At 40.7% G+C, this 19,980-nt stretch overlaps 1 protein-coding gene across 1 annotated transcript in view; it reads left to right on the forward strand.

The window, feature by feature from the left end:
* Positions 1 to 19,980, forward strand: part of LRRC72 (leucine rich repeat containing 72) — a 70,941-nt gene that overhangs the window by 23,226 nt on the left and 27,735 nt on the right. Inside the window, exon 4 of the mRNA XM_056118699.1 lies at positions 18,894 to 18,975. Within this exon, the coding sequence (XP_055974674.1) occupies positions 18,894 to 18,975 (82 nt within the window). The remainder of the gene's footprint in view (positions 1 to 18,893; positions 18,976 to 19,980) is intronic.

A 19,980-nucleotide genomic window follows, 5' to 3' on the forward strand; every position in this document is an offset into this window, starting at 1 on the left:
ATAGGTGTGCCCACCAACCCCCAAAACAGACTTCCTAAATTATTATGAATCATAGATATATATGTATATAATTTATCTACTTGTTATTTTAAATGATTTATTCAAATATGTAATGGATTTGGGGAAAAGCACATATAAAAAGTTTTAGGTTACATAGAGAAATATGAGAATGAAATTCAGTTTATGCTAGATAAAATACTTATTTCTGACTATAAAAATACAGATTTTAGGGGCTGGACCGATAGCATAGTGGGTAGGGCGTTTGCCTTGCACGCAGCCAACATGACCGACACAGGTTCGATTCCCAGCACCCCATATGGTCCCCCGAGCACCGCCAGGAGCAATTCCTGAGTGCATGAGCCAGGAGTAACCCCTGAGCATCGCCGGGTGTGACCCAAAAACCAAAAAAAAAAAAAATACAGATTTTATTTTGAAGCACTGCACATTTTTTTAAATAAAGTACACGTAAATACATAGTTTTCATTACTTGTACAAGAGCAGCATTAAAATGATATATTAAATCCAGAAGCATTTTTTCTCTATTCTGTAATTCAATGTATATTTTCAAAAACTAACATTTAGAGATTTTTGTAAGCTTTGTAACTATTCATTTAAAAATATTATTTCCAGTGTGTGTTTGGTGGGGGATGGGAGGTGGTTTTGGACTACACCTGACATTGCTTGGGACTTACTCCTGGCTCTGTGCTAAGGAATCACCCCTGATGATACTCAGTTAACTATATGTGGTGACTGGGATCAAGCTCAAGTCAGCCACATGCAAGGCAAATCTCTTAAGTCCTATATTCCCATTCTGACCCTCATTTCAAGTACATAACTATGAAATAATTTGGAATTCCATCATGCTATATAATCACTGGTCTCTGGGTTTTTGTCTTTAGAATATTTTGACCACAGGATTACTGACATGTTTTGTTATTGTTGTTTCAGTGCACTTGGGTTTGCACACTTGGTTGTGTTGTACTTACTTGGGTATCACACACTTTTCCTGTGGTGCTGGAGACTGTACAATCACCTTCTACAATTTGTGGCAGTACAATTTCCTAAGTGCAGGACAGGTGCTCGCTCACTGAGCCACATCCTGGGATGTTGTGTCAGAATAATAGAACAGTGGGTAAGGACTTACCTTCCACATGGCCAACCTGCGTCTGACCTTTGGTACCCATGTGGTCCCCCAAGCACCACCAAGATTGATCCCTGAGCACAGAGCCAGAAAAAAGCCCTGAGCACTACCAGGTGTGACCCAAATAGCAACAGCAACAACAAAACCCGACCCTAGGCCCACTACTGACATTTTTTGCAACTGAATCATTTTTGGTTGTGGGTACCAACCTGCGCAGTTTGGGGTGCTTAACATCATTCCTTCCCTCTACACACTAGAGCCAAGAGAATTCCCCCCAAGAGGGATAAGTCAGTAACCTTTCCAGACATTGTCAAATGCCTTCTGGGGAAAGGCTGCACGAAACTATCCTGACTGAAAATCATTTAATAGAGTAGACAGAGTGATCAATGGAAACCTAAGTCAAAACATGTCACTCCTCTGCTCAAAACTGCCAATGGGTGCTTGCTGATGTCTGACAAGTTCTTGCAAGTAAGCTACAAAGTATTCCCCTGATTTGACTTTCTTACCCTCCTTCCCTACTAGTTCACTCTGCTGTAGCTATGCCTGGCACCCACTGTTCTGGCTATTCCCTGAATGCTCCACCTGCAGATATTTATGACCCTCTCATTCTCTTCATCAACAATGTGTGTTTAAATGTCATTACTTCTATGAGAACTTAACCTGAGTAACCCATTTTAAAAATAAAACCAATTCTCTAGGGGTCACTCCAAAATCTCCATGTTTTTTTAAAGTACAGAAACAGAAATTCCAAAACACGTGATTTTTCAAAGCAGTATCTGGACCATCTCAAGGACATGAACACATTTGGCATATGTTCCCAGGTTACCAAGTTTACAAAACAAGATGATGACCATCTCCAGGGCATCCCAAATGCACTCCATGGTTATATTGTTTCCCAGACTCTCGGGAGGTAATCCTCTCTGATGTTAGTCTGTTTGAAATGTGGGCAAGGGTCTCTTATCCTCAGCAGAATTTAACATAAAAATCAAATATTAAAAGACACTGAGTAGGTATTAGTTTATGAATCAAATGTAGAAAGTTCTTAGCATCCAAGAGACCCATTGTCAAAACTGCATCACAGAAATTGGTTTGCAAAAGCACTATTGACTTGACAATCAATAGAAACCCCAGCTTGTTATGTGACTTTCTTCATCACTGTTGTAACTCCAGAACACCTCCACTTACTGTCATGGGTTCAAGAGCTGTAGAAAGAAACATTTCCCATCTTACCTCAGCCACCATCAGAATAAACTCTCAACTGGCTCTTCTTTGCATTACTGGTTCTTGATTTAGTATTTAGAGTAGATGCAACAGATTAAATTAGTTTAAATCATGTGCCGGCACATCCATAAGGAAGTCTAAAAAAAAAGCAAGTAACTTACCTAATGGCAAGTAGATTTGATTCCAACCCCGACCCGTTAGATGAAGAATCCCTGAATTGTTAGGAGAATTAAAGACTAGACAAGTAAAAAATAATGACAAATGGGCTTCATCTTTTGTTAGTTAATGTTTAGAAAGACAAAAGTTAAAAGAATTGTTTTGCTCTTGACAGAACTATGTATATAAGTGACTATTAAATAATATGAATGATTATTTCCACAAATCAGCAAAATTTCCCTCATGCTTTGCCTATATGTCATTCTCTAATCATAATCGTTCTCTTTTCTTTTAAGTAATATTTTATTCGGATACCTGAAAATCATGCACTGGTTTTATTTCCTTTTTTATAAGTTTTCAACTCTAGACAGTAGCTACAGGGTTCCCACTAAGCAGGATGATCTAATTATTTGTCTTTATTTAAATCTGTCCCCAACTTCCAGGTCACACATTTCATTCTCCTTATGTCTTTTTTTCCTGCAGTTGTCCATTATAATTTTGGTTAAATCAATATTAACTCATAGTATTGTTAGGATAATATATGCTCTTTAGAAATCAGTTATGTGCAAGTTCTATTTTCCCTGGAGTTTTTGTGTGTTTGATTTATTTAACTTGCCTTTTTAATATACAGACTGAATTGTGTGATCTCCCTCAAATCCAAGAGGAAAATTCTTATTTTCATTTACTTCTTCTATCTTTATTCTTTCTGCCAGACTTTTTCCTTCAAATATCTTTGACTTTTTGCTCATACTTAAGTGATGATGGGACAAGTCAACTCTGACCTCCACTTAGGGTTGTCTGGGACGATAGGGAAAAAAAACCTGCATTAGCCATTTAAAGTGTCTCCTTTGGACATGAGAAGACTTTCCCAATACTTTACCCAGTGGACTACAAACTGCCAGCCAGCATGATTAGATACAAGGTGGGGAAAGTGGCTGAGGAACTCTGAACATTCCTATTTTCAGTATGAACTTCTATTCTGTTTTGCCTTATGTCTACCTGTCCTGGAACTCTGTCTTTTAATCCCACCAGAGAAGAAACCCTCAGTCTTTTGAGATGGTCAAAGATGCCCTGTTTTCAAGTAGCATACTGGGAACCACCTCTAGGAATAGAATTTCTTTTTAAATACCATTGGACATGCTTATTTAATTCTGCTCTCACTTCTGCTAGTGAATCTTTTTCAGAAGATTGTGGTCTGGATATCAAGTTGTCTGGTTTTGAATTTGGCTTTTTTCTTCTTTGGTTAATTTGATTGCCATTTGAGCATATGCTTTCCAGCTTCCAAAGTTGTGTTGTGGTTATCTCATTTACTATTTTCCTTGTCCTTTGGATAGATAAACATCGTTTAAAACAACTGTACATTCTTTTTCGTGAATTTATATTGACAACACAATTTGAGGTTTGTGAACATGGGTTTTGAACCCAATTTACAAGCTGGTTTCCTAGGAACTTATTATGTAATGTTATCAGAGGAATATTTTAAAATTTTCTCAGATCATAATACCTAACTTTTAGGGAGAGGGGTCTCTACAGCAGTGCTAAGAGTCACCAAGAATGTAATCAATGGTATAGGGAGGCCATGTAGTAATGGGGATCAAACCTGGGACCCTATAAATTTGAAGTGTGTACCCCAGCTCTTTGAGCTAACTCAGCCCTGTTTAAACAATTTAATTTATTTAAACTTACCTCAAGTCAATAATAGAATCTTAGATCAACATTTTGATTTTAAATAAAATACCCTTCGATTTCTAATACTGTCAGTCTTATTAATGACTTAGGCTAACTCCGTGAATTTGCAGAAATGGAATTCTGAAACATTCTGAAGGAGATGAAGTGAAATGTTTAAAGAAAAAATGGAGTGCTTGGGCTTAAAAGATGGTCACAGAGAATAGAGAATGCTCAAATGCAAAGCTGAAAAAGTCAAAGGCAAATGTACTTGTTTGTAGATGAAGATGCTTAGGGACATTAGTGACTTGTTCTTTTTGTTTGTATTTAGTTGCAATCACATGCATCTAAATTCTCCTTGAAGGTCATTGAAGAAATAGGAGAAAAACTTCCATGGGGAAGGGCTGCAATGGGACAGTACCTAGCATTCAAAATGAGGCCAAGCTAAGGTAACCAGGTTGGAAATTTGGAGAGAAACAAATTGTATGAGAGAATGAGATTAAATCAGATCAAGTGCATGGGGCAAATCAAGCCAGTGGCTTTAAGTCTGTGAATGAGCCTGACTGAGGGTTCAGTTTTCTGCATGGTAATAAAATTAGTGATCCAGCAAGAACCCTAACCTCATTCTTGCCATATACAAGCTGGGTAATCTTAGGCAAGTTATACAACCTCTCTGTGCCTCCATTTTATTGCGTAAATTCGGTAATAATAGGTTGTTGTGAAGATTTAGTAAATGGATGAACATGTCGTCTATATTGTCCAGGAGACATTAATTTGAGCATCACTGCCTCTGTCCTCCCGTTGTTCATCGATTTGCTTGAGCGGGCCCAGTAACGTCTCCATTTTGAGACTTGTTGTTACTGTGGCATATTGAATACATCACAGGTAGCTTGCCAGGCTTTGCTGTGCGGGTGAGATACTCTCGGTAGCTTGCTGGGCTCTTCAAGAGGGGAGGAATCAAACCCGGCTCAGCAGGGCTGGCTGTGCACAAGGCAAACACCCTATCGCTGTGCTATCACTCCTTTGGAGAATATATCTTAGCTCCATCAAAAAAACAACAGTGATAACAATGAGAATTGAGATTATAGATGTGATGGAATAATTCAGAAAAATTAGCTGTATCCTTGACAATTATTTAAAAGTAATTGAAAAATAATAGTTTGCATAGTGAAAACTATAAGATTTATGCTAGCCACTCAATGCCTCTCTTGCAAACCACAGAACCCAAAAGAAGATTTGGGCTATACTTTCTGTTATTTATTAACAGTTATTAATTTCCCAGTGTTGTAGCAGTAACTTAGACATACATAAAAACACTTTCAAATATTAAAATAATAATATAATAAACTATATAATTTTGCTATATTGCCAGAAAGTAAGTGTATGTGTGTGGAGGCATATACACATATCTATAGACATATAGAGATTTCTTTATAATTATAGTCTTCTTCTATGGTCTTTTACCACACATTTTAGGTGTGTTTTATTTACTCTATTCAAGAGGGGTGCTCCTCAGCTATGCTAGGAGCCGTAAGGTTTACACCCAGCAGTGCCAGGGAAACCTCGCCTGCCATGTCGCTGTTTGAGCCTGAGGCCCTCTGAATGCCAGACACATCCTCCAGGTCTTTGAGCTGTCTCCCTGCCCAGAGGGATTTCTTTTTAGTTAAATTGTCATGCTGGGATTAAACCCAGGGCCTCCCCCACACAAGGCACTACCCCTAAATGCAGCGCCTAAGTACAGCACCTCATTTCATTTTCTTTATTTTTTAATTCTCTTCCCCTTCCCTTATTAATACTTTTGTTGCTATGATGATCAGGGGTAACATGCATTTGATTGCAGTGCTCATGGGGGATGGGAGTGTCCCACATAGTGCTCATAGATACTTGGTTGGGGCACTGGGGAACCCATACAGCAATACCATTGTGTCATAAAAGTATGCAGGGCAGTACAGGAATCCAAATCCCGGCCTGATGCTTACAAGGCAGATGCTTTGCCACTGAGCTGGCTCTGGGTTCTGGGTACATTTTTATTTTATTTTATTTATATATTTATTTATTTTTGCTTTTTGGGTCACACCCGGCAATGCACAGGGGTTATTCCTGGCTCTTCACTCAAGAATTATTCCTTGCGGTGCTCAGGAGACCATATAGGATGCAGGAAATTGAACCTGGGTTGGCCACACGCAAGGCAAACACGCTACCGGTGTGCTATCGCTCCAGCTCCCTGGGTACATTTTTATTTATTTTTTTCCTTTATTTTTTTTATTAGTGAAACACCATGAGGTACAGTTATAGACTTACAGATTTTTGTGCTTGGGTTTCAGTTATATAATGATCAAGTACCCATCCCTCCACCAGTGCCCATTTTCCACCACCAGGGTCCCAGTATCCCTCCCACCTCCCATCCCCCGATCCCATCCTGCCTCTGTGGCAGGGCATTCCCTTTTGTTCTCTCTCGTCTTTTGGGTTCTGTGGTTTGCAAGAGAGGCATTGAGTGGCAGTCATGTTGGGTCTATAGTCTACTTTCTGCATGCTTCTCCCATCCTGGGAGGATCCTCCCAACACCCTTTATTTGGTGCTCCCTTCTCTATCTGAGCTTTCTTTTCCCCTAGCAGATGTGGCTGGCTCCAAGTCATGGAGCAAAATTCCTGGTACTAATCACGACCACTGGGTACATTTTTAGACCCGAAGTGTTACTGCTGAAACACTATGGTTATTTTCCATCCCTCAGAATAATGATATTTTCTATTTCTTCTAAGTATATTTAAATTAATTCTTTTAGATAATTTATATAGAAATTCTTCTGGAGGAAAGAGTCCAAATATGATACAATATTTGCCAAGCCAAACTTTTTCATCTGAGAAAAAGTCTAGCATTCCTGTTATCTTGAGAATGTTCATTAGCTTTTCTGAGGCTCAGTTTCATACTTCACACGTAAGGGATAAAACAAATAAGATTGCGCTAGCATAAAGATCATATTAGACATGGTGTATAAAAGCAGCCTAGATAGTGCACAGCTAATAATAAACAGATAATAAATGTATCCCATTTATTCTTTCTTTTTTTTTATTTTGAGTCACATACACAATGATGCTCAGGGGCTACATCTAGCTGTACGGACTTATAGATTATCAGAGGATCCGCAGGTACAAGGAAACCCCTACAAAGCATGTACTCAGCCAGCCGACTGAGCTATCTCTCTACTGCTCTTTCCTTGAATCAGAGGTTCTCAGCTGGAAATAACTTTGCAGGTTCCCCTTTCTACACCCAGCCTTTCTGCCAAAGGGGGACACTTGGCAATGTTTGGAAACCATGTTGTGTTTCTCTCACCTAGGGTGTTGTGCAACCAGCTTCTGGCTGGTAAAGACCCCCAACACTGTCAAACATATTACAGTGCACAAGTCAGTGCACCAGTGAGGAAAAAAATTACGCTCAGCTTCAACAATTACCTGGCCCATATGCCAATATGTATAGAGGGTGAAATCCTGTTCTTAAAAAAAAAAAAAAACAAATGCATCTTCAATTTTAAATTTAAATGTGTGTGTGTGTAATTCTTTTTTTTTCTCACTAGAACTGAAATAGTTATGTGTCACTTAAGTCACTTAACTTCCCGTTAATCATCGATTTGCTCGAGCGGGCGCCAGTAACGTCTCCATTTGTCCCTGTCACGTGCTAGTGTAGCCCAATGGCATCTGTTCGCTCTGGGAACATGAAGAACCTCAAACCGATCATTCATGATCTTGATGAAGAAGTCTGACCATCTGGTAGGTGGGCGGCCACGCGGTCTTTTGACATCCCGTGGGATCCAGTCAGTAACAGCTCTAGTCCACCGGTCATCTTTAAATCTCATTACGTGACCAGCCCATCTGATTTTTGACCCCTTGGCAAATGAGACAGCGTCCCTGATTCTTGATCGTCGACGGATGTTGGAACTCTGGATTCTTTCTCTCATTTGAGTGAAACGTGATATTCCAAGCATAGCTCTTTCAATTCCTCTTTGGGAGACCCAAATAGCATTCTCATCCTGTTTACGTAGGGTCAGGTCTCTGAGGCATATGTTAATGCAGGAAGAACAGTGGAATCAAAGAGATGTGCCCGGAGTCGGAGGTTCTTCGTCCTCTTAGCTATTTCTTCAACGTTCTTGAAGGCGTTCCAAGCTGCTCTCTGCCTCCTGCGCAGCTCGGGTGCCAGGTCATTTGTCATGTTGACTTCTCGACCTAGGTACACATAGCTGTTGCATTCGGAGATGGTCGTTCCATTGAGAGCGAATGGGAATCAGGAACGAGGCTGTTTCTCATAAACATTGTCTTCATAAGATTCAGGTGTAGTCCTACCTTTCCACACTCACGGTCAAAGTCGGCCAGCATTTGTGCCGCTTGGCTGATGTTTGGTGTTATTAAGACAATGTCATCAGCAAAGCGGAGGTGGTGTAGTTACCGACCATCTATCTTCACTCCCATTCTTTTCCATTCCAGTCGTCACATGATGTTCTCGAGGGTGGCACTGAAGAGTTTCGGTGAAATGGTATCACGCTGCCGAACCCCTCTCTTGACATCAATGATTACTTCTGTGTAGAATGGTGAGATCATGGTAGTGAATCCGCAATACAGCTCACAGAGGAACCTGATGTATTGGGCTTGAATGCCCTGATTGGCTAGGGCTTCAATGACCGCTTCCGTCTCGACAGAATCAAAGGCCTTCTTTAAATCAATGAACGTTAGACAGAGAGGCATCTTGAACTCCCAAGAAACCTCAATGAGCTTGGTTATCGTGTGGATATGGTCGATCATGCTGAATCCTTTGCGGAACCCGGCTTGCTCGCATGGTTGTCCTTCATCTAGTGTTCTGCCAATCCTATTTAGGATGACTCGAGTGAACAACTTGTAGATGACAGACAATAGGCAGATCGGGCGATAGTTGCCAATGTCATGGATGTCTCCCTTCTTGAACAGTAGTACGGTCCTGCTGGTTTTCCATTGGGATGGAACCTTGCATTCAGACAGGTAGCATGTGAGGAGCCGAGCCAGTGTATTGACGAGTACTGACGGCAGGTTCTTCAGGTGTTCAGGTCTGACCTTGTCTGGGCTGGGTGCTGTTCGTTTCTTTACTGACAAAATGGCATGTCGGATTTCGGAAGGGAGAATGTTGGGAATGACATATCCATCCTATGGAATTTGGTATGTCACAAGTGGACATGGCTATCGAAGAGATTTGAGTAGAAGTAATGGATAATCTTCTCCATTGCCGTTCTGGAGGATGTGATGGATCCATCAGGACGTCGGAGGGCAGTCATCTTGGTCTTGTAGTTGGCGAAGGACAGGCCGGCATTACAAATACTTTTCCCGGCTTCTGCCGCATCTACCAGCACTTCTGCTCTTCTCTCTTTGAGGTCTTCCTTGATCGCATCTCTGCACTGCTTTGCAAGCTCGGACATTAGCTTGCAGTTGCCTGAGACATGCGCCAAACCACCTTGGCGAATAAGCTCAAGAGTTTTTGAAGACAGGCATTTTTTTGTGGCTATCTCTCTCTTGGCGTTCCTCGCACAATCATGGAGGTGCTGTACCAGTTGATCTTATTCCTCATTAATGTTGTCAATGACGGCATCTTCCCATGTTGCCACAATAGTGCCAAAGAGCTCCCAGTTGGTGGTCCTTCTGGGAGTTCTCTTTTTAAACTTTGCAGCCCTTTCTCCCCACTCTGTGAAGTAGAATTTTGCACGAAGGATACGGTGGTCTGATCCCGTTCAGAATTTTGGGACAACAGCGACATCAGTCAGGCAAAACCATTGATTGAATATGATGTGGTCTATTTTGTTGTGGAATCGTCCACGGGGAGACTCCCATGTCCAACGTTTAGATTCTGCCTTCTGGAACTGTGAGTTACCATGAATGGTCTTGGTCGACGAGATGAACTCAAGAGAGTCTCTCACTCTGTTCATTCCATTCTAGGCCATGGGTCCCAATGTGAAGTTCTTCAGCTGATCTTCTCGGTTCTATCTTGGCATTAAAATCACCCACAATGATCTTGTAGAAGGTGTGGTATTCTTTATAGAACTTCTCCAGCTCCATCTAGAACTTCCTGATTTCTCTTTCATCATAATGAGATTTTAGTGCGTAGACAATGAAGATAGAAACTGCTGGCAGTGAGCCACATCTATTCAAATGTAAACGTCCGATTCAGGTTGTTAGGCATTCGAATGAATCAATGCTCATGTCTGCTCCTACCAACCACTAGAGACCCAGGGATTGGATTGCACACAGAAGACCCACCCTACCCCTACCGGGACCAGAAAAATACCCCACTGGCAGACCTCCACTACCAACACTACTACTACTACCCAGCCGCCGCCATACTCCAGGACGCTTTCCGGACCCGCACGGCCGCTTCGCGACTGCGCGACACATCATAAAACACTAAATACCCATCTTGCGGAATTGCCGTACCATATTTGATAGGGTTCAGATATGGTAACACCTACAAGGGCGATTAGAGGTCGCCCCAAAAGCCTCTATGCCTCTCGAAAGACTGGCAAGTTACCAAGAGTATTCCGCCTGCACGGAAGAGCCTGGCAAGCTATCCGTTGTGTATTTGATATGCCAAAACCAGTAACTGGTCTCCTTCACCTGACCCTGAAGGCTTCACCGACATGGCAGCACTGAGAAGGATGAGAAAAGAGAGGGCGACAAAGTCTCAAGGCCAAACTAGTCTGCCACAACGAAAGACAAAAATGATCATCTGTACTTTCAATGCACGTACGCTAGCATCAGATGCATCCATCGAGGACCTGATGGTACAAACGCGAATGATCAAGTACGACATCATTGGTCTGACTGAGACAAGAAGGCACGAATCTCACCATGCCGTTTTCGACACTGGAGAAGAATTTTTCCTCGGAACATGCGATAAAAGAGGTGTCGGAGGCGTCGGTGTCCTTGTCAACACAAACTTGGCCATAAGTTATGTGTAAGTAATTTATATTAAATATAAGAACTCCCAGGAACCAAGGAGATAATTCAAAATACTGGAGTACTTCACATGATGGAGACCCAATTTTATTTATTTATTTATTTATTTATTTATTATATTAAGTCAGCATGAGATACACAATTCCAAAATTGTCCATGATTGGATTTCAGTCATATAATATTCCAACATTCATCCTTTCACCACTGTACATTTCCCACCAATGTTCCAATTTCCCTTTTTCCAAACTCTCCACCCCCAATCTGCCTCTAGGGCAAGCACTTCTCTCTCTCGCTCTCATCCTCTCCCTCCCTCTCCCTTTCTCTCTCTTTCTCCCTCCCACCTTCCCTGTGTTTCTTTCTCTCTCTCTCCCTCCCTCCCTCCCTCCTTCCCTCCTCCTTCTCTCTTCCTCTTTCCCTCCATCCCTCCTTCCCTTCTCTCTCTTCCTCTTCCCTCCCTCCCTCCTTCCCTCTCTTTCCCTCCCTCCCTCCCTCCTTCCTTCCCTCCCTCTCATCTCTCTCTCTCTCTCATCATAATGGTTTTCAAGAAGACCTGAATTTAATCCCCACCATCACATGGTCCCTGGAGCATTTCCAGGAGCAATGTCCCAGAACCAAACTGAGGGATATACTTTTTTTTCTGAGCTTTTTTTTTTATTTTTTCATTAAAAATTTTTTTAATAGTGAGACATCATGAGGTACAGTTGCAGACTTACATATTTTTGTACTTGGGTTTCAATTATACAATGATCAAATACCCATCCCTCCGCCAGTGCTCATTTCCCACCACCACGGATCCCAGTATCCCTCCCACCTCCCATCCCTCCCATCCCACCCTGCCTCTATGGCAGGGCACTCCCTTTTGTTCTATCTCTCCTTTTGGGTGCTGTGGTTTGCAAAAGAGGCAATGGGTGACAATCATGTTTAGTCTATAGTCTACTTTCCGCATGCTTCTCCTATCCTGGGAGGATTCTCCCAACACCTTTATTTGGTGTTCCTTTCTTTATCTGAGCTCCCTTTTCCCCTAGTATGTGTGGTTGGCCTCCAAGCCATGGAGTAAAATTCCTGGTACTAATCTCGGCCATTCTTGGGTGTTAGTCTCCTATTTTGTTACTTTATGTTCCCCAGATGAATGCAATCTTTCTATGTCTATCCCTCTCTTTCTGACTCATTTCGCTTAGCATGGTACTTTCCATGTTGTAACACTTGTATGTAAATTTCATGACTTCATCTTTTCTAACAGCTACATAGTACTCCATTGTGTAAATGTACCAAAGTTTCTTTAAACAGTCATCTGTTCTTGGGCACTCAGGTTTTTTGCAGATTCTGGCTATTGTAAAGAGTGCTGCAATGAACAGACAATTGCAGATGCTACTTCGACTACACATTTTTGCCTCTCCGGGATAGATTCCCAGGAATGGTATTGCTGGATCAAATGGGAGCTCAATTTCTAATTTTTTGAGAAACGTCCATACTGTTTTCCAAAAGGGCTGAACCAGTCGGCATTCCCACCAACAGTGAAGGAGTGTCCCTTTCTCATCACATCCATGCCAGCACTGGTTGCTTTTGTTCTTGTGGATATGGGCCAGTCTCTGTGGTGTGAAATGATATCTCATTATGGTTTTGATCTGCATCTCCTTGATGATTAATGATGTGGAGCATTTTCTCATGTGCCTTTTAGCCATTTGAATTTCTTCTTTGAGAAAGCTTCTGTTCATTTCATTGCCCATTTTTATGGGGTTGGATGTTTTCTTCTTGTGGAGTTTAACCAGTATTTTGTATATCCTGGATATCAACCCCTTGTCAGATGTGTATTCGGCGAATATCCTTTCCCATTCTGTAGACTGTCTTTGTATTTTGGTCACTGTTTCTTTGGAGGTGCAGAAGATTCTTAGTTTAAGATAGTCCCATTTATCTATCTCTGTTTTCACTTGCATATGTGAATGTGACCAATGGAACAGGGTTGAATACACTGACATCTCCCCTCAATCATATGATCATCTAATCTTTGATAAAGGTGCAAGAAATGTGAAGGAGTAAGGAAAGCCTCTTTAACAAATTGTGCTGGCATCACTGGACGGCTACATGCAAAAACATGGTCTCAGAACTCTGCCTAACACCATGTACAAAAGTAAGATCAAAATGGATTAAAGATCTCAACATCAGACCAGACACCATAAGGTACATTGAAGACAAAGTTGGCAAACCCTCCATGACATTGAGGCTAATGGTACTTTCAAAGATGCCACGCCACTGGCCGAGCAAGTAAAAACAGAGATAGATAAATGGGACTATCTTAAACTAAGAAGCTTCTGCACCTCCAAAGAAACAGTGACCAAAATACAAAGACAGTCTACAGAATGGGAAAGGATATTCACCGAATACACATCTGACAAGGGGTTGATATCAGAGATATACAAAGTACTGGTTGAAGTCCACAGGAAGAAAACATCCAACCCCATCAAAAAATGGGGCAATGAAATGAACAGAAACTTTCTCAAAGAAGAAATCCGAATGGCAAGAAAGCACATAAGAAAATGCTCTACATCATTAATCATCAGGGAGATGCAGATCAAAACCACAATGAGATACCATCTCACACCTCAGAGACTGGCCCACATTCAAAAGAACAAAAGCAACCGATGCTGGCGCTGATGTGGCGAGAAAGGATCACTCCTTCACTGTTGGTGGGAATGCCGACTAATTCAGCCCTTTTGGAAAACAGTATGGACGTTTCTCAAAAAATTAGAAATTGAGCTCCCATTTGACCCAGCAATACCATTCCTGGGAATATACCCCAGAGAGGCAAAAATGTGTAGTCGAAGTGACATCTGCACTTGTTTGTTCATTGCAGCACTCTTTACAATAGCCAGAAACTGGAAGAAACCTGAGTGCCCAAGAACAGATGACTGGTTAAAGAAACTTTGGTACATCTACACAATGGAGTACTATGTAGCTGTTAGAAAAGATGAAGTCATGAACTTTACATACAAGTGGTACAATATGGAAAGTATCATGCTAAGCGAAATGAGTCAGAAAGAGACGGATAGACATAGAAAGATTGCATTCATCTGGGGGATATAAAGCAACAAAATACGAGATTAATACCCAAGAATAGCTGAGATCAACACCAGGATTACTCCATAGCTTAGACGCCAGCCCGGTATTCTAGGGGAAAGGGCAGTTCAGATAGAGAAGGGAGCACCAAATAAAGGGTGTTTGGAGGATCCTCCCAGGAGGGGAAATGCATGTTGAAAGTAGACTATGGACTGAACATGTTTGCCACTCAATCCCTTTTTTGCAGACCACAATACCCAAAAGGAGAGAGAGAACAAAAGGTAATGCCCTGCCACAGAGGCAGGGTGGGAGGGGGGAATTGAGGGGGGATATTATCCATGGTGGTGGAAAATGGGCACTGGTGGAGGGATGGGTATTTGATCATTGTATGACCAAAACCCAAGTACAAAGATTTGTAAATCTACAACTGTACCTCATGGTGCTTCACTAAAAAAAAAACTAAGAAAAAAAAAAAGATAGTCCCATTTGTCTATCTCTGTTTTCACTTACTTGGCCAGTGGTCTTTGAAGACACCATTAGCTTCTATGTCATGAAGGGTTTTGCCAACTTTTTTCCTCAATGTACCTTATAGATTCAGGTCTGATGTTGAGGTCTTTAATCCACTTAGATCTTACTTTTATACATGGAGTTAGGCAGAGATCTGAGCCCATTTTTTTGCATGTAGCCGTCCAGTTTTGGCAGCACAATTTGTTAAAGAGGCTTTCCCTGCTCCACTTCACTTTTCTTGCCCCCTGAGGAATATACTCTTAAGCACCACAAATACAAAGCAAAATAAAAACAACAAACTTCCAAACCTATTTTAAAATAATTAAATAATAATTATTATTTATTAAGCACTTGCTATGTGCCAAGATTTAAGCTGAGATATACAACTTGTGAAATGTTACATTAAATATAAACATTTTAAATTAGTAGTGTAGATTTTTCTAAGTGGATAATTATAACATTTTACTTTAATAATAGTTTGGATATCAGGGAAATCAGTGTGTCTTTTCATTCTTGTTCAAGTTTAGATTTTAACAAGTTGCTAGGTCACAAAGCCTATTACATCTTGAAAATTTTACCTTGGAGCTGTCTTTTTCTAGGGGTGGGAACTTCCTCAGCAGATTTCAGCAGGTCTGGGGACCCCACTGGTAATCTGTTGTATTATCTCCTAACCCCTGAAGCTGTCTTATAGTTCCCTCCACGTCTCACATCTTCCACTTGTATTACTGTGCTCTGAACCACTATATATCCTTCTTTTTTTTTTTTTGCCTTTAGGGTCATACCCGGCGTTGCACAGGGTTAATCCTGGCTCTACACTCGAATCACTCTCCCGGCGATGCTCAGGGGACCACACGGGATGCTGGAAATAGAACGTGGGTCGGCAGTGTGCAAGGCAAACACCCTACCCGCTGTGCTATTGCTCCAGTCCCTGAACCACTATATATTCTTCTGCATTAGAGCACCCTTCTTATTAATCACCAAACATTATACTTACTATCATTTTACATTGTATTCTTTTCTGATATTTTCTTTCCAAAATCAAGTTGAACAATAGCAAACTCCTGTAGAAGATCTTTTAATAGTTACCCAATGTCCTCAAGATCTGAATTTCATTCTTTCCAGTCTACCCTATTATTCCTTCACAGTGAAATCTTAAAATCCCAGTTATCATGATCCAAAGATGCTTATCCTTGAGGAAATTCTGTCACTGTCCTCCTGTTGTTCATTGATTTGCTCGAGTGGGCCCAGTAACGTCTCCATTGGAGACTTTGTTGTTACTGTGTTTGGCATAGCGAATACAACACGGGTAGCTTGCCAGGCTCTGCTGTGCGGGCGAGATACTCTCGGTAGCTTGCCGGGCTCTCCGAGAGGGGCGGAGGAATCCAACTCGGGTCGGCCATGTTGGCTGTGTGCAAGGCAAACACCCTACCACTGTGCTATCGCTCCACCCTTGAGGAAATTATGACTCTATAATTAAGAGGAAGTAGTTGAGTTTTTAAATACTCTTTTGTGAGCAATGTAAAAGAAATTAAAGCCTCAACAAATTAGTAATGTTGTATTCATATATAGTTGGGCAGGTAACTTGGAAAGAAGAGAAAAAGAAGCCATGAATTTTTTCAATGGTGTTTTTTTTCCCCTATATATTGTCAGATGTGACTATCATTAGATCAGGGGGTGGTGAGGACAAGGAAGAAGAAAGTGAGTTACTGTCAGAAGGCTGGTAGGAGAGTGGACAGCAGAGGAAGACACTGGAACCTACCCTACTGCTTTGAGGGGTCTCCCCTGCACAGAGGAAAAGTACGGTTCTACTCATGGACTTCACAAAAGCTTAGGTGAAATTACTTTAGCATGAGTGCTGACATAATTTGGTAGAGGTGAATGTGTGAAATGACAAGATGAGCAGCACAGGAGCCTTTTATAGTTTGCCTTTCGTAGTTTTATGAAACTATAAAATTCATGGTGAATCTTGCTAGCATCACTGTCACTGTCACTGTCCTCCCGTTGTTCATCGATTTGCTCGAGCGGGCCCAGTAACGTCTCCATTGGAGACTTTGTTGTTACTGTGTTTGGCATATCGAATACATCACAGGTAGTTTGCCAGGCTCTGCTGTGCAGGCGAGATACTCTCGGTAGCTTGCTGGGCTCTCCGAGAGGGGCAGAGGAATCGAACTCGGGTCAGCCATGTTGGCTGCATGCAAGGCAAACGCCCTACCACTGTGCTATTGCTCCAGTTTTCAAACTTTGAATACAATTTTCCTTTCTTTCTTTTTTTGTTGCATTTTTGTTTTGTTCTATTTTGGCTATACTCAGCTATGCTCAGGACTTATTCCCTGACTCTACATGCTGAAATCACTCCTGGGAAGGTTCAAGGGACCGTATGTGGTATCTGGGATTGAACCTGGGTCAGTCGTGTGCAAGGCAAACTCCCTATTCGCTGTACTACTCTCTGGCCCTGAATACAGTTCTGAAATAGCTTTTCTGAGACTTCATAGAACATGAGTGCAGTAGATAAGTCAATCTATAAAAGGCCAAATCACTTCCATTTAACTAATAATGATGGTTATTCTATGCTTTTACAAACACACAAAAGCTAATTACAATGAATATATATTTCTTTACATATAAAAATAATAAGCAGTAGGTCAATAGTTATTTCATGAGACTCTTCTCCGTGTTAAATATTTTATTGAGCAGTAGCAATATCACTTTTATCTTTAATTTACCTGTTGCTTTTAGAATACACCTGCTATACTTTTATTAATTTACCATACCTCATCTTCATAATTCAAACAAATATGTTAAATTTTTTCAAGGTTGTAAACTCAGCGTTTAAAATAATAATCACTGGGATCTCTAGTATACAGAAATATTTCAGACAATTTAAAATGAGTTTTAATTTAGAGTTAGAAATCCCGTGTTATGTATACACAATTTAATGATCCATTGGAGGAATTTCAAGAATGCTTTTGGTTATTTCTGATTCATAGACGCTAAATTTTAATCTAATCTTAAAAGAGACCATCTTAATATATTATTAAGAAAGTGGGAAGATGGGAAAGGGCTCAGGCATGAAGAAATATTGCTTGCTTCACTAAGGAATATGTAAAACTTCAGTGATTAAATGATTAACTGTATAAGTCAAATAAAATATTAGAAAGGTGCATACACTGGAGGTTCATGATCCAGAGATTACCAGGAAAATACTGATTTAAAAAGATGGGTTATTATAGTGGCTAGAGTGATAGCACAGTGGGTAGATCATTTGCCTTGCACATGGCCAACCTGTGTTCGATTCCCAGCATCCCATATGGTTCCCCAAACACAACCAGGAGTAATTCCTGAGTGCAGAATCAGGAGTAACCCCTGAGCATGGCTGGGTATAACCCAAAAAGCAAAAGAAAAAAAAAGATGGGTTATGAAGCCAGAGCATAATGGTGTACTTAGTCCTCTTCTTCAGATGGTGGCCAGGGGTCTCTTAGCAGTAGGGGCCTGACTTGAGAGAACTGCCCTGTGTCCACTCAAATAGAAGCATAGTTCTCAGATAAACTGAGGTAATCAGTTTGCCAGAAAGAAAATGAACTTGAGGAAGGCAATGGTACATAGTAAATGCGGGATAAAAGAGAGTTCAGAATTAAACCAATCTGAAACTCTAGCACTCAGAGTGTGAGTGGAAGTTTAAAGAATCAAATGTGGGTCAAAGAGCAAAAAGAGAGTGGCACGATGCAAGAGATCAAAGAATAGCCTCAACAAGTATCTGGAACAGCAGAATTCTCCTGTGACAGCCTGCTCTGGCCTATGGCTTATTCTTAAGAATAATCGAAAACGTACCAGGATGTCGTACAGGCTAAAGGAATCAATGATTCATACACATATAGAGCAGTGGTCCCAGCATTATCTTAGGAGAGAACCCTTGTTACATGAAAGTCGCTAATATGTGATGATGGATTAATGGAGAGAGTGTCAAATCTAATAAAACTGTGAAAATAATCTTGAGAGAGATTATTAGAGCACAAGGACTAGGTTTTTAAAACTATGCAAGGAATTTGGTAAAGACATGAAAAAAAGTTTTATCCTATTTATCACACTGTCCTTAAAGACCTAGCAATTAATAATAATAGCAGAAGAATTTGTATTATCCTGGAAAATTATTGTTAAAAATATACTTTTCTTACTCTTATTTTTAGCTCCATCAAATAAGATTTTTAACTAAAAACTATTGTCTGACAGAATTATATTTAAACAACAATGCATTATTTGATATAGAAGGTAAGTCTTAAATATTCTGTATTGATTGAATTTGTTGTAAAGTATTAACTTTTAAAATATGGAACTGATAATTGCATGCAAATATCTTTTGACATCTCTGTTGAAAACATGAGATCTGACCCAGGGCCAAACAGAGAAGAGTAGATCTCCTCAGACAAAGAGAAACCACAAAGAATCTAAATGTCTTGATATGAGTTCAAGGCTTTCTTGCTGTCTTCCTGTGACAACCCCTAGATTAACTTTTTTTTCAGCATCAGAACAAAGATACATAAATTTCTTTTTTTTTTTAATTTTTATTAGTGAGACACCATGAGGTACAGTTGTAGACTTACAAATTTTTGTGCTTGGGTTTCAATTATACAATGATCAAAGACCCATCCCTCCACCAGTGCCCATTTCCCACCATCACGGATCCCAGTATCCCTCCCACCCCCATTCCCCCATCCCACCCTGATTCTGTGGCAGGGAATTCCCTTTTGTTCTCTCTCTCCTCTTGGGCATTATGGTTTGCAAAAGAGGCATTGGGTGGCAATCATGTTTGGTCTATAGTCTACTTTTAGCATGCTTCTCCATCCTGTGAAATGAATCAGAAAGATAGCGCTAGACATAGAAAGATTGCATTCATCTGGGGAACATAAAGTAACAAAATAGGAGACTAACACTCAAGAGTGGCCGGGATTAATACCAGGAGGTTTGCTCCATGGTTTGGAGGCCAACCACACATGCTAGGGGGAAAGGGAGCTCAGTTAGAGAAGGGAGCACCAAATAAAGGATGTTGGGAGGATCCTCCTAGATTAACTTTTAAGTGCTCATTATGTGTTCAGAGAACTCCAGGCCAGGATAATTTGGATAAATTGTATATACCCTTCTTTTCAAGTGTCATTCTGATTTTTTCATTCTGGAGAAGCTTTTATTTCTTCTTGAACACATCTCTTTCTTCTATTTCCTCTCTCTCTCTTTCTCTCTCTCTCTCTCCTACCATTTCTCTAAGTGAGTTTCTTTAAA

Source organism: Sorex fumeus, unplaced genomic scaffold (assembly GCF_029834395.1).
Source record: "Sorex fumeus unplaced genomic scaffold, SorFum_2.1 ptg000037l, whole genome shotgun sequence".
Lineage (NCBI taxonomy): Eukaryota > Metazoa > Chordata > Mammalia > Eulipotyphla > Soricidae > Sorex > Sorex fumeus.